Source organism: Maylandia zebra, linkage group LG4 (genome assembly GCF_041146795.1).
Source record: "Maylandia zebra isolate NMK-2024a linkage group LG4, Mzebra_GT3a, whole genome shotgun sequence".
NCBI classification, from domain to species: Eukaryota; Metazoa; Chordata; class Actinopteri; order Cichliformes; family Cichlidae; genus Maylandia; species Maylandia zebra.
Window position 1 is genome coordinate 28,119,251 of NC_135170.1, and position 15,848 is coordinate 28,135,098.

Consider the following 15,848-nt stretch of genomic DNA (forward strand, 5'->3'; position numbering starts at 1 on the left):
TTTTTAGGAAAAGGCCACAAAGTAGGAGAAAATTACCAATGGCTGCACTGTTAACCAAGCATGCTAGAAAATCCTACCAAATAATACCCAGTGCATTCACCTAGCAGTCCTGACCAAGAGTCTGTATGTCACAAGTTGGTTCCTAGATCAGATGAGCTCCATGTCTGCCATAGTGGATCAAGAAATAAAAATACAGCCTTTCCTTAGAAAATCACCAGATATTCTGCAGAGCTGTATTTTTCATATTCATTTCATGGAACATTTGATTTGGAACCTCTTTCCTCCCAGGGGTTTTCAGTGTTCTTTTCTTCAATGCTCCTCTGCCACTGCTCTTTTGTCATCATGAAGGTGGTTTTGTAATGGCAGCCTTTGGCATTCTGTTCCAGTGTCCTCCACCACAGCATTTATTTCTGCTCTTTATCTGCACTTGAATAGCTGAGTAGTGCTTTTACTTGATTATCTTAGCCTCATTGCAGATAATTGCTTAGTACTGTGTGAACCAAGGAGAACTGTAATTGAAAACTGTTTCTCTGCACCTAAATTGCCCTTCATTTGTGTTGCAAAACGATGTCTTTTGTTGCATTTTTGAATAAAATTTGAGCCATTTGCTTTTAAGTGATTATAAGGACAGATTTGCGGACATAACTTGAAAGATCAATAAATAGAACTCAATTGTGAAACAGCATAAAATCCTCAAACTGCCTGACACTAAACAAAATATTATGAGAGGTAATTCAAAGCCCTGTTTCCATATATACAGTAAACATCTTGCTGTGCTCTGCATCTACACATTTGGTCGAGCAATAATGTCGTGGAAATGCTGAACTGACAATGAAAACATACTAGCTTTGTACCTGGCGATTTTATCAACTATAAAAGGAAAAACAGGCTAATGTGTATATTTAAAATTACATATAATCTCATCCTCTAGGCCACAGATATCAAAGCCATGTTATTGTCTGGGCAACATGCTGCCCACTTTGATCGTAAGTCGGCCACTGTAAAGTTTAACCACACTTTTATTTCCTTGGATATATTAATATAACATAAAATAAAATAAAAATAAAAATAAACACAGTTCCAACATTATGTTCCAGTTTTTTAATAAATTTGCTAAATTACATTTATAAAATCTTTGGTATTTTGGTATTTCTGGTAGCTCATTGGGCAAATGGGTTGTAATTATAACGCAGGAACTTTTTGTTAATTCACAGAAAACTGTTTTTTGGGACCTGTTTTGAAGAAAAAAAAATCTATATTAGATAGTGAAAAAAACAACATTTGCTTCTTTCATTTAATTGTTTATGAATTACTTAATTACTTTGGTGTAGTATGAATGGTCATGGAGGAGGCCTGTAGAAAATGTATGCCCCCATTCACATTTTCCAAACTTGTCCAGTGGCCGGATTGGAATCCATGCCAAGCTGATTCTAGTCCCCAGGCCTTATGTTTGACACCTCCGTGCTAAACCAACTTAAATCAGTTTTAAATATACAAAGCCCTGGGTAACAGTACTAATGTCCAATGTCAGTTTATCAGTATGCTGTGTATTTTCAATTTTTGAAATAATTCAGAGCTGGAACAGATGAAAACATGCAGAAAAATCATTCTGTAATATATGAGCTTCAATTGTGGAATTTCAACCATGGGCACTGTACAGTACTACACTCACCAGAACAAGAAGGTTTTGGCCAGGTCTGATTACATCTGTGTGTTCTCCTGGTAGTCCAGCTTCCACCCACAGACATCCATGTTAGGTTAATAGGTGATTCTAACTTGGCTATAGCTGTGGATGTGAGAGTGTGTGCTTGTCTTGTCTTCCTGTGATGGACAGGCAACCTGTCCAGAGTGTGCCTTTCCACTCACTCAAAGTCAGCTGGGATAGGCCGCAGCTCCTGTACAATTCTAAGTTTGATAAGCGTAAAGAAAATGGATGGATGAATGACGTTTCTTAACCTTAACCAGACCCAAGACAACACATCTTTCTCTATCACCATGTTACATAACCCTACCACACAGTCCTCAGGAAAAATGAATCTCCATCACCCACTCCAACTTACTTACATACTTGCATACAGTAAAATCACGGCTTTTCCTTCCCTTGAAAGACTAAACAAAAAAATATACTAAACATAATTTGGCAACACTTACATTCACACAAATTAATTCACAAAGCAAATTAGCAGCAAGTAAAAGTCATTACAGGCAGACAGTTATTCAATTGAGACATGAGGATGTACGCTAACTGAATGGTAAGCCATCATTTACACTCCTGCCATTATTATGACCTAAAGTATTTGCCTCACAACACATGGTTATTGATGCTCATCCTATTAAAAGACAAAAAGGCAACAGATTAGGGATTACTATTTAGTGTAGACAGGAGCACCATCGGGGAGGGCAGGAGGAGCACAGGCCACCCGGCCAGACATTTCCAAAACTGGAAATTATGTTTTTTGGTGTGCCACCCAAGACTTTTAGTCGCCCTCATCTTTTTTAAAGAAAAAATTCTGGAGGCACCCCTGAGTGTAGAGTGTATGATAAGCAAAACTACAAATAGTGTGACTGTAATGTGATAAACCTACACAAAGGTCAAATTACAGCATGAATGGTCTTTAAATCCACAGTGGCATGTGTGGTTTCAAGTTGAAGTATATTCTTTCTGCCATAAACTGTCACATCTACTTGAGTGTGGTGTGTAGAGCCATGTCCTCTAACACACAAAAGCACATTCTCACTCCAGGTGACCCCTAATTCCCCACAATAAGCAAACTTGAGAAGATTTTTGTAGTTTATATTTTGGTTGTAGTATCTGCATAATTAAAGTCCAGTTAGTTTTCTCACAATATAATTCGTGTTAACTACGCTATACAATAAAATGATATTGAAGTTCGGCGTAAATAATTAGAAAGGCTAGTAACTACATAATTAACTGTGTTCAAATTAATATAGAAATTGCTCATTATAGGTTCGACTGATTAAAATGCATAAACAGTTGGCTTTAACAAGTAGACAGATGAAATCCTTTCTCTCACATTAGAACAGTTAATAAATTTGGTTTCCACAAAAACATCATTTAGATAGCAATTAGGTACAAATATGGCCACACTGCAAGTTAAAATTGATCCAGGAAATTGTTTTAATGACATGCTATTATAGGTGATTGAGGTTTTCCCCACCACTGTATACCTGCGCGGCAGACATTTTTTTTATTTCTTTGTTAGCAGTAGGAAATCGACCCTTGAGCAATTAAACACTGTAATGGAGTCTGTAATACTGAGTCGTGATGTAACAGAATATGACTGTGCTCTGGAATGGAACTGAATGTATTACTACAATTTGTTGCAAAGCTATGAAATTTTCAAAGAGAAAATAATACACTCAGTATTTAATTATTTTTATTATTTTATCATTGAAAAGTTGTGTATATAAGCTATAAAACCCTCTTGATATGTTTACCATATGTCGGGGTTTTGGAGGAACAGCACTACTATGTTATCTAACAACTAGATATTTGTGTACAATGACAAAATAGGATCAAGTGCTTTTTTTAAACTTTACTTTTTAACTTTATTAAAAAAAATATGACTCAAAATGTTCAGTAAAATCTCAGAAATCTAAGAGCAGAATAAAGTTATCTTAACCCAAATTCTGGAATAAGATATGTTACCATAAAGTCTTCAACAGTGAAATAGTATCAACTGTACAAAGAGTAAAAACAGCGATCAAAAGAGATATTACAAAGAAAAATGATGAGTCTGTATAAAAACAAAAAACTTGCAGAATTAAAAGTGAGAGTTGCTGCTCACTTTCCCGTTCCCTCACGCAAAAGATTTTAATTGAATTTTAACACTATGGTAATCACACCTGCTACATGATTTCCCTCTTTCCTCCAAAATAATCCAGCGCTCAGAAAGGTTTTAATTTATTCATGAAGGTTTTCAGAGAGAAAAACTAAATACATGATGCAAATTGTCATTTTGCATGGTGCTGTATAATTGATTTAATGCAGCTTCTTAACATTGGCCTCCCTCAGTTGCATCTGACAGGCCTCAGGTTAATGGTGTGAAAACAGGGACACTGCTTCCCCCAACCTGTCAAATGGTAATTGGTCAACAGTCTTCTTTAATAGCAGGCTGCCATAGGCAACAGCAAACACTTCTTAAATGGTGTACAAAATAATTGGTGAGGAATAAACAAGGAGGGCTTGAGTAAGTGTACTTAATGTCAACTGTGTGTCCCTTTCTGTATTTTACAGGTTATTCATCCATGCACACCAGAGAGGCTAAGGATGCAGGAAACTGGCAGAAACAACAAGATGAGACCATTTAATGATGGTACCCACTAAGGAAAAAAGCACAAGCCAAGTTGAGGTGCTGGATGCTCTTTTAAGTGTTGCCACAAGTTCACTGCAGGCAAGCCTCAATCTGAAAGCAGATTTTTCTAATTAATACATGGCGATAACATCCAGCATCACACATCTATCAATGAAGAGGAGGCAAATAAAAGGATTGTCTCTGGCCCTGAGATTAGCTGAACAGCTGTACTGAAACGGCAGCGGTATCACACCCCTTTGATTCTTTTGGCCCTGCACATGACTCTCAAAGAAGCACCAATGGCCTGCAGCTTAGGCATGGTGATGAGTGCCTTGTTTTGGTCTGTAGCCATTGTATATTTGACTCATATTGGCAGAGTCAGTGGAGACTGCTGGTTAATTGAGGGTGAAAAGGGCTTTGTATGGCTTGCAATTTGTAGTCAAAACCAGCCACCTTATGAGGCCATCCCACAGCATATCAACAGCACCATTGTGGACCTTCGTCTGAATGAAAACAAAATCAAAAGTATCCACTATTCTGCCCTTAGCCGCTTTGCCAACTTGACCTACCTGAACCTGACCAAGAATGAAATCTCCTACATAGAAGACGGGGCCTTTTCTGCTCAGTTTAACTTGCAAGTCCTTCAAATGGGCTTCAACAAGTTGCGGAACTTGACAGAGGGGATCCTCAGGGGTTTAGGAAAGCTGCAGTACCTCTACCTCCAGGCAAACCTGATTGAGACTGTGACACCTAATGCCTTTTGGGAATGCCCCAACTTAGAGAATATTGACCTCTCCATGAACCGAATCCAGCAGTTAGATGGGTCTACGTTTGCCAGTTTAACTAAACTCACCACCTGTGAGTTGTACACAAACCCCTTCAACTGCTCATGTGAATTACTTGGTTTTGTCAAATGGCTCTCAGTTTTCCCAAACAGAACAAATGAACGAATGGTTTGCGACTCCCCACCCGGGGTCTCCGGTTATAGCTTACTGAGCCAGATTCCTAACAATCCAAACTATCGAAATGCACTGTACATGCTTACCAAAGTGTGCACTGATGAATATGTAACACCATTTATAACTGTGCCCATTGAGTCAACAACACTACCACCAGACTCAACGCTTTGTGGAGTGGAAGACTGTCCATCAGGCACAGAACCAGAAGACACTACCATCAGTACACCTGAAAATGATGTTCAGGGAACTCCTCTGATGGAAGTGAAGCAAGTAACACACACAGGTGCTATCATCACAGTTCAGATTCCTCATCCCTATAAGAAGATGTACATCTTGGTTCTTTATAACAACAGTTTTTTCACAGACATTCAAAACCTAAAAGATATAAAAGAGGACATTGAATTAAAAAACCTTAAACCCCACACCAACTACACATATTGTGTTGCTTCAATACGCAATTCTCTTAGACACAACCACACATGTCTGACAGTCTCTACTGGCCATCGAAATGGAAAGGGCGTAAATGTGAAAGAACCGACTCCTACTCACTACGTTATGACAATTTTGGGCTGCCTATTCAGCATGGTTATATTTCTTGGAGTTGTGTACTATTGCTTGCGAAGAAAGCGCCAACAAGATGAAAAGCACAAAAAATCAGGAAGTTTAAAGAAAAACATAATGGAACTTAAATATGGACAAGAGCTTGAGGGTGGGACTATATCTCGAATGTCGCAGAAGCAGTTGTTGGCAGGAGAGAGCATGGCACGTATGCCATACTTACCATCTGCAAGTGAAATGGAGCAGTACAAATTTCAAGAGATAAGTGATACTCCTAAGATGATGAAAGGAAATTACATGGAGGTGCGAAGTGTGGATCACCATGACCGCCGGGAGTGTGATATGGGAATGGCTGGGAATAGTCAAGGATCAGTGGCAGAAATTTCCACAATTGCAAAAGAGGTGGATAAAGTCAATCAGATAATAAACAACTGCATAGATGCGTTAAAGTCAGAATCCACCTCTTTTCAAGGAGTGAAATCTGGAGCAGTATCCACTGCAGAGCCCCAGCTTGTACTAATATCAGAACACCCACAGAATAAATCTGGCCTTCTGTCTCCAGTGTATAAGGATAGCTACCACCACTCTCTGCAGAGACATCGGTCTTCTGATGTCTCTCCAAAGAGGCCCAGTACAGCCACGGGAGGGCCCATGAGAAGCCCCAGGCCTTATCGTTCTGAATCCAAGTATATAGAGAAAACTTCTCCAACAGGAGAGACCATCCTCACTGTAACACCTGCTGCTGCCATCCTGAGGGCCGAGGCAGAAAAGATCCGTCAGTACAGTGCCCACCGACACTCCTATCCCGATGCTCAGATAGAGGAGCTCGAAGGACCTGACAGCCACAAGTCCTCCATGTTGGAGCCTCTTACTCACTCCCGCTCCAGAGACTTAACATATTCACAGATGTCCTCTCAGTACCACAATCTAAGCTATTCCTCCAGTCCTGAATACTACTGCAAACCTTCACATAGCATCTGGGAGCGTTTCAAACTCCACCGGAAACGGCATAAAGATGAGGAGTACATGGCTGCAGGGCATGCACTGCGTAAGAAAGTCCAGTTTGCAAAGGATGAGGACCTCCATGATATTTTAGACTACTGGAAAGGCGTATCATCCCAACAAAAATCGTAACCTATCTAGTTTTTGTTTTTTTTAGTGGACTACACATTGCAGAAATGACACAACCACCTCATCTGACAACTGAATCAGTGGATACTTCCATAATAGAATTAACTTCTCACTCACACGTACCACATTCTCTTTCGACTGTGACGAAAATGGGGTTAAGATTCTTTCAATTTGTCTTATTATGTAAAGCATTCATGGGAAAAATTATATTGCAAATAAATAATATATATGTTAAAATGGATAATAGGTTTTTTGGGTATCGCATGGCCAAGTCCTGTGACAGTGGATTTGCTGTTGTGTAATATGAAACTATTATAAGAAGATATGTCTACTGAAACCTCAGTATTTTTTGAAGAACTGTTCAGACCCTCAATTTGAACTTTTTTTTCTTCCCTCCTTGCATATATTTAATTCAAAACTATGTACAGATTTGACTTTCTATATTTGCAGTGTTTTCTGTGTAAATGGAAAAGTGTTAGTGGATGAATCAGGTTTAACAATTGGAGCGCTGATCATTCAGATGATCTTGTCTATAAAAAACTGCAAGCCCCACTTTAAACCCATGAGATCATTTATCATTTTATCATTATCAATGCCTGATTTCTGTTTTTGTTTTTTTGTTTTGTTTTGTTTTGTTTCTATGAAGGCTTTTACATCTTTTACATGATTCAAATGGATTAAGTACCCTGACTCACTTAGTATCTTGAAAGACTTCAAAAGTGCAGTATATGTCATACTTTAGTGATGTTCTCTTAGTTTCACGAACCACCATTTGTAACTTTAGTACCAAAGTAAAAAAAAAAAAAAAAAGGCTGAAATGTTTACAATATTTCTTCATGGCCTGGGGATCATAACATGCAGTGGGTCCATGAAGATTTTGCTTTTTCTGTCTTATCAGTTACTTCTTCAAAAGAGAAACATTGGGAAATCACAATATCTACACACAGGATGTGGTGTCCAAGCCTACTATTAATCACTAAAATTTCAAAGGGAAGACGGCTATACTTTGTCACCTGTCATTTAGGTACATGGACAGATGTTGTGCCCTGCAGGAGAGCCCGATGGATGAATGTAACAGATATGTATTTTGATCTGTCTATGGCAGCTTTTTATGTATATTTTCAAGGAAATATTTATTTAATGTTATAAACTACGGTGTTTTTGTTTTTCCTTTGCTTCAATATTTCTTCCAGTGTATTATATTGCATAATGTCTGATCCAATAAATGGAGGAAAGTAGTTGGTTTTTCAGATGGGCCGTGTTGCTTGCTGAGAGGTTTCATTTTCTTTTTTATCTGCTAGGCTATTAAATCTTTTTGTATATTATGAAAGCTTCATACCAGGCAAATATCAACAGCTAGAGTGAAATTTGAGAATGTGAAACTGAATCCTCTGACTTACTGGCTGTGAATTTGTATATTTTGAGGTTTTTTTTAAATACATATAATACTTAACACTTTTTTCTTTCTAAGTTGTTTATATAAATCATTCCAAACAGGCTCATGATGATTTATCACATATTTATCAATAATTAGTTGCTTCTCTCTTGCTCATTTTGAAGAAGGGCAATGATGTAATGTATCTTCAATGTAGGATTTGGGTTTATTAAAGAATTTGTGGTAACATTTTACATCATTTACTCTATAGTCATGATTTCAAAGTGTTCTCATCGCTGTCAATTTAAGGAAACAAGGAAAACTGCTTATCCAAGTAGAGGTAGTTTTATTTTCAATTATCTCTTTGCATGTGTTCACTCGTCCAATGGATTTTTTTTCTTGCAAAATGCAAATTAATGTACATTTTCCATCCGTCCAAGTTTTATATGAAAATTAAAAGTCAGTTAATCGGAATAAAAACAGTTGATGGACAGTCTAGTACTGAAGATGCAGAAGAAGAAAATGTAGTGAGATCAAGTACCTGAAAGAGTCATTGGTCAAACTTCAAATGAAAAAAAGCAATGTGGAAGTAATTTCCATTTATGTAAATATAACATCTTGATTTGCTTTTTGCATTATTTTGAGAGACATAAAGTCTCCTCATTGCTTCACACAGATCAGATCTGTTCACTTGATACATATGTGACACTAAGCCTGTCTCCACCGCACTTGGTGCACTTTTTGTTTTCACTGATTTACAAATCCATCCTCCTTAGCCAAGCGCAAAAGCCTTTACACTTAACAGATCAAATTACAACCAGTTGGTTATCTTTTTCTGGGTACGAATCCAACCCTATTGCAACAATCCGAGTTAGATAAAAGAGGCTGTAGTCCTCAGATGGCTGATGACGCATCACCTAAAATATGTCTCTCCTTGCTGCTGTTTCTAAAAAAACACCACATGCATTTCTTAGTAGCGTACAAATGCAAGCACTTCAAATGCAAATGAATATTAAACAGTAGATGATCAATGAATTAAAACATGAAAGAATGGCAGACATATGCTGTTATGTATGAATTTTGTATTAAGGCGAGAATTGAGAGTCTACAATCTGACAATAGAGCTAACCCGAGGAAAGACAATTGTCTGGTGAAAAATGTTTTCATCAGCTCTTTCTTTTCATCCAACACTGAGTGTGTAAGTGTAACTGCAGGCATTTATTACCCTATTTATATTTTTTCTGTCATAATTCTGTGTCCATTCCATCTAAGTGTGTCATGAAGCTGTTTTTATTCATTAATGTGAAATGAAGCATTCATGAGCCTGATGTGAATGTCTTATATAAGCACCTTGTAAAGTGTTAACTGGGTTGTCTGACTTAATACTTCAACCGCCTTAAGATTTTGGGATACTGTATGTGTACAAGAGTAAACTTCCTTTTGTTTTATTTCCAATGTTGATACTGTCGTTAAGTCTCCATTTGTTATTTTTTATAAAAAGCATTTCAGTATCTCATGAGAGCTGTCAGGTTTCTTGTTCATTTAGCTATTTAGCAACCTGTTTTTATACTGCATATTGTAGCACTTCTGTGTCTAATAAGAGTTTTAAGTGTTGAGAAAACCTTTAGAAAGATCAACAGTTGTTGTCCAAGTGCATCAAAACAAACAAGAGCACAAAATGTGTTTTTTTTATTTTATTTCTTAATACTATGTTATCTGCTTTCAGACAAAGTACTGTGAAATAAAGTTAAGGGTGCACATGCAGTGTACACTCAGCATCTTTATTATATGCTGTCATATCAGAATTGCTCCATGTAAGTATTGTACTATAAATTAATGCAACTGGCTTATATAAGTAACCTAAGGGGTAACTGTTTGAAATTGGGTATAACTTCCCATTTAACTTGTGCTATAAGAAATGGTTACCCAAGATTTTATGCCATGATGACTAACTCTGTATACGTAAACTGCCTGATGCAGGTTATACTCATGATAATAGATCAGCTTGACCTACTGAACAATCGAGTCAAACGGCATTACCATCTCTTGGATATCCCGTGGACCTCAGTGTGCAGGTTGCCTCCCTGAATTTGGCTGCAGTAAATGCATACCTTTTTGCCTGGAATATATATTTGAATTCCCCATCCCCCTAGTGCAGGGGTCGGCAACCTGCGGCTCTTTAGTCCTTATAGTGCAGCTCCGCGTGGTTTGGGAAAATAAATTAGAAGTATTTAGCTGAAGTGTATTTTATTTACGTTAGTTCTTTTTTAACTTGTAGTTCTAAATAGGAAGATTATTGTGATATTGAAATATAAAAATAAAATTATATTCTGTTATTTTTTCATCACTCAAAATAAGCGTCACACTCGCGGAAGCCGATATACCCGCAGAAACGCCATGCATTTATCGAGACTTTCAACCCCAGGTAGGCCAGTTATGGATCTTCGGATCCACATTATGTCAGCAGCTATTCTCCACCGTGAACTATGTTAAAAACAAACACCGCTCACCCCTCACAGATGACAGCTTACAGTCCTGCGTGAAGATGAAAGTGACTTCGTACAGCCCTGATTTGCAGACGCTGTGCTCAGAGGTTCAGAAGCAGAAGTCCCATTGTAAACTTACCACGGCAGACCAGACGAGTTTTGCATGAACATGCTTTTCAGCATCTCTTTATTGACCACTTTTCACACAATAATAATAATAATAATAATAATAATGACTATGAATAATAAGAATACCTTTTACTTTAGGCAGATTTCAGAGCATTCAAGGGTACCTTACACATTCAAAAAAATTATTATTCACCCTCAAATAAACATGAAGACATCATTTTTGAATAAAATGCAACTGAACTATATGAAAACAAAGGTTTATTTATTCAAATAATCATACAACATAATTAATCAATGAAAATGTGCTTGAGTGTATACCAATGAGGTAAATTTATATGGAAATTTTACATGTTATTAAATTGGTCAGCATTTGGGCATGTTTTCTTCTGTTTGAGTAGACAAAAGAAGAGGATTTATATGACAGGTGAAAGACAATCAATCTTACTACTTATCATATTACTTACTTATCACAGCATCATGTAAAAACAAAAAACTTCATTAAACATTCCTTTTCTGGACAATATTTCATGGTTCAGGCAGGTTTGGAAAAATACTTCATTAGCCAAAAAATATCTGTCCAGCATAAAGCAACAAACCCTCTTTTTACCTGTTTACCACTTTCCCTGCCAGAATAATGTTCGAACTATTGTTTTTTTAATCATTATTTTTTATTATATTTTTGTTCCATAAATATATGCAAATTTAAATAAAAAAGAAATAGATATATTTAACACTACCAAATGATGTGGAAACACTAATTGCTACAATATTTAATTATTAATATGATTAATTCAACAATAAATTTTTTGTTACTTAACAGTATGACCTTCTTCAAGCCAGCATATTTTTCCTGTGGATATTACAGTGTAAATTTTTAAGCATATAAACAGATTTTTTTTTGTCACTCTATTCATACTCATGTTGTGGCACATTGTGGCATCACATATGTTATAATGGGCATTTGGTGCACTAAAATGCATTAAAATCCTGTAAACTTGCAGTTCCTGATGGCGAAACATCACATTTGCTAAAAATCACATAATCTCCTTTCATCTTGGTTATGCTTGTCTAACTAATTTTGTCTGTATATTTCTTTATCCAGCAGATATGTTTCTATGCTCACCTAGTCACACATTGTAATGTGATTAAGGTAATGAGGACACTAAGTACTGAGTGATGGATTCTATTTTCTAAACCCATGTTGCTGGTTATGTTTACAGAATGTCATCTTTCCAGGCCATTTTAAACCCATCACACAGGGACAAAAGGAGAACCAAAAAACCTTTTGTTTCAATAGACCAAAACATAATGTAGCTACTGTTGCAAAAACTCAGCCAGTGCCGTGACGGCACAGTTTTCACTGTGAGAGACTGCAAAAGGCTTTCAAAACTTTACTTTCTCTTTCACAAAAAACAAAGCCTCACAAGTCAGAATCGTCATATTTAATTTTTTTAATTTTGCTCATCCTATTTGTGCTTCCTGGAAAGCCAGTATAAGAATTACAGGGTTGGAAATTAGTTATGCTAATTTCCAACCCTGTGTTTGTTTTGTTACGCTCAAGCAAATTAGGTTTGCATGATTTACAATTAAAAATAATGATTATATATCATATGCTGATCAAAGAGAAGCCTTTCAGTTCATCCTTTGTCTAAAGAAGTCACTTTGGCGCCATCACTTATTAGGTCTAGAGACCAGTGCCTAACACCCTGGTGACTGCTGGAAGCTGTAGGGAAACATATTCACTGACTGGTTTGCAAGTGATTGTCACATTCCTGGGTCTATTGACCCAGCGTTTTGAGTTTTAGTTTGGATGTTTTAAGTTCTTTAGGGTAGCTAAGTTCATTTGTTTATTAGTTTCTCTTTGTGTTTTCTACCCCTGTATTTGAGTTTCCCTCTCCCTGTTTCATGCTGCGTTTCTTATGGTGTCAAGTTTATTTTGTCTTGTCTACATCTCATGTTTCCTGTTTTATTTTGAAGGTCTGTGTCCTATGTCAGTGCAGTCAGCTCATAAACATGCCCATGAATCTTTAAGACAGTGTTTGTTTCAATATTCTCCTTAGAAAAACCACGTGGATTCAGAATATAATCACCCACCTCATGCTGCTATGAGCTGTGGTGACAACCTGACAGTGAATGAACAGAAATACACAGACTAAATACACACAAGAGTGATTAGGGGAAGTGGAAACACATGGGGAAACAGCTGACACTAGTCTGACATAACGAGACAAAGGAACCAAAGCTGACTACACTGACATCCAACTTAAAACATTCAAACTAAAACTCAAAAAGCTGGGTCAATAGACCCAGGAATGTGACAGTGATTGCTGGATGAAATTGGTGAATGAAGAATGTTCACCCTTCAAGTAAAAGTTTTGACCTACCAGAAATATTTCAACACATATCAAAAGGCACAGCTTTTACTTTTAAAGGGAACACACTCTGTTTCCTGTTTGTTCATATTTTAACTATTGCTTTGCAAGTAGTTTGTGAATGTTTGCAGGCATCTTCCATACAAACCACCTCTTTGTGAACAATTTCACCTTCTGACAGCAAGCAACTACCTGCAACTACCTTCCGTAAAGACCGATGGTTACTGGAAGTCACCGGCCTGTCTCTGAGCCTTTATGACTTGGTCCTTAGGCTAATTTTATTCTGAGAGGCTGATTTTTTCATGTGCTGATGTTATTATTCGAAACGTATAATGTTAGACATTCATTGGGAAAATTGCAAAACTGTTTTCTGATCATTCATGTTGTCTCATTTACCTTGCTTAGGTTTCCTATATTCCACAACATATTGAAATTGTCTTTATGTAATATCCACTAATTCCCCAAATATATAGCAACACTTAGATGTTTGCAGCCGAAAGAAGAAAATCAACAAGCTACCTACCCTCGTATACTGTACACTACCTAGGAAGTGCTCATTACTACTTTCCTATAAAATGCACTGAACTTTAACAACAAAGCACTGACCATATAGATGCACTTTGCTTGACTCACCTCAGCCATCAATAGCTTGTTTACAGTGCTGCTTTTTCTGCCTTTCTATTGCAGTTTGCTTGTTTGGCTTGCCTGGAGGGAAATGAAGGGGAGAGACTCCAGAAGGCTTCTTTGATTTGTTGTTGTTACTCACATCATTGAACAACAGAGGTTGGCAACAAGGCAGAAATTACACACAGACTCATAATTTCCCAGTTAATCTTTGTCTGCAGAAGCAATGACTTCTAGAAGCGGAAAGTTTTTTGAGCTGCACCAAAGTTGTTTGTTCATAGTGAGTCACTAATTAAAATTCAAATAGTATTAATAATGATAAAGTATCCTCGACAAAAATGCAGGAAATCTGACTCAATGCAAAACATTTTTCCATCTCAACTAAGTCTTAAGGGTTTGCATGACTGTTTTCCTTGAAGAAAACATCATCTCTATCATTTCTGATGATACAAAACAATGATGACTTTAGTAAATTTCTGAAATCTCTGTGCTAAAAGCCAGCATTACCATATCATGATACATTTTAATGTTTTAGCATGTGGGTGGGCCAAAATTTTGTCATTAACAGTGGAACACAAGTAATTGCCAGAACATGGCAGTCTGGGACAAAAGTGGAAGACTTATTTTCATGTAACAACTGCAGAATTGACAGGCCAACAATGGCATCTTGATCGACACACTAAATGCAGAGTCAACAGTCTATCAAAATTAAACGGTGCAGTGTGCTCGCTGATATTTGGGTGAGTATTGTATTTCAAAGACTCAGCTCCTCTAGCTGTACCTACTGAGTCTACAAGGCTTGTATTTTAGATTAATGCCAGATGATTCATAAAAGTCTAAATTGCTGCTTCTTTAATAAATAACCCGCTAAGTGTTTATAACGTATGGGCTAATTATTTGATGAGTGGGTTTGGACACAGCGCAAACTGAAAGAGGAGCCATAGATATAATTCTTTGAAACGTCGCAGTGCTCCAATGACAGAACTGAGAAATTATTCAAGGGTTTATGTTCATGTTAATCACTGATTTTTATCTAAAAACAAACAACAAGAAAATAATCATTTACACTTGAACATGAGCCACAAAGAAGTTTAGTGATGAGCAGTGTTGGGGAGTAACGGAATACATGTACCGCCGTTACGTATTTAAAATACAAAATATGAGTAACTGTATTCCGTTACAGTTACCGTTTAAAAAGGTGGTATTCAGAATACAGTTACTTTGTTGAAATAAATGGATTACACTGCGGTACTTTCCTGTTTCATATTGTCGCGGGTCAGGACTGTTTGGGTTTTGTTTGACAGCTACGTTCTGTTGTTCCAGGCGGCAGCATTACGGTTGCCATGGTTACAGGGCGACGCTCTCTCTCTCTCTGCGACTGTGTGCTTCCTGGGTGAGAGAGCGCCTTTTCGTTGTTGTTGTTGTTGTTGTTGTGCTAAGCTAACAGGCAGAATGCTACAAGCATAGCTCTAAAGAATGTAGCATCGTGGGCAGTGTAGTCCGTGCTGCTGGGAGAATGGACTGCCATACACGTTATGTGTCTGTGAGCGAGGAGGGAGAAAAAGGGGAGTGGAAAGGTACGAGCTGTCATCGAGGAAAAACGGGAGCTGGAAGCATGTAAATATAATAATAACCACTTCAGCCAAGAAGCTGATGAAACAACCAGGCTCTCACGCAAATAAACCTTTCATATAATTTTTTTTACTGTGTATTGTAAAAAAGTATATTTATTCAGGTTACACTGTACTTTTTTCTTGTTCTTTTTTTTTCCTTTACACTGTTTGACATTCCTTGTCACGGTATGCTTGTAAAGCATCAAAAAATGTCAGCAAAAAGTGAAGTCTGTTACAGATGTCACTGCTGAAGAACAACATGTTCCACTTTTCCACTGGACAAAG

General features: G+C 37.3%; 1 protein-coding gene across 1 annotated transcript in view; it reads left to right on the forward strand.

Moving 5' to 3' along the window:
• The window catches only part of elfn1a (extracellular leucine-rich repeat and fibronectin type III domain containing 1a), an 82,675-nt gene extending 72,572 nt beyond the window's left edge, over nucleotides 1-10,103 (forward strand). The window contains exon 3 of the mRNA XM_004552230.3: nucleotides 4,259-10,103. Coding sequence (XP_004552287.1) covers nucleotides 4,595-6,967 — 2,373 coding nt within the window. The 5' untranslated portion in view covers nucleotides 4,259-4,594 and the 3' untranslated portion in view covers nucleotides 6,968-10,103. The remainder of the gene's footprint in view (nucleotides 1-4,258) is intronic.
• The last annotated feature ends 5,745 nt before the right edge of the window (nucleotides 10,104-15,848 follow it).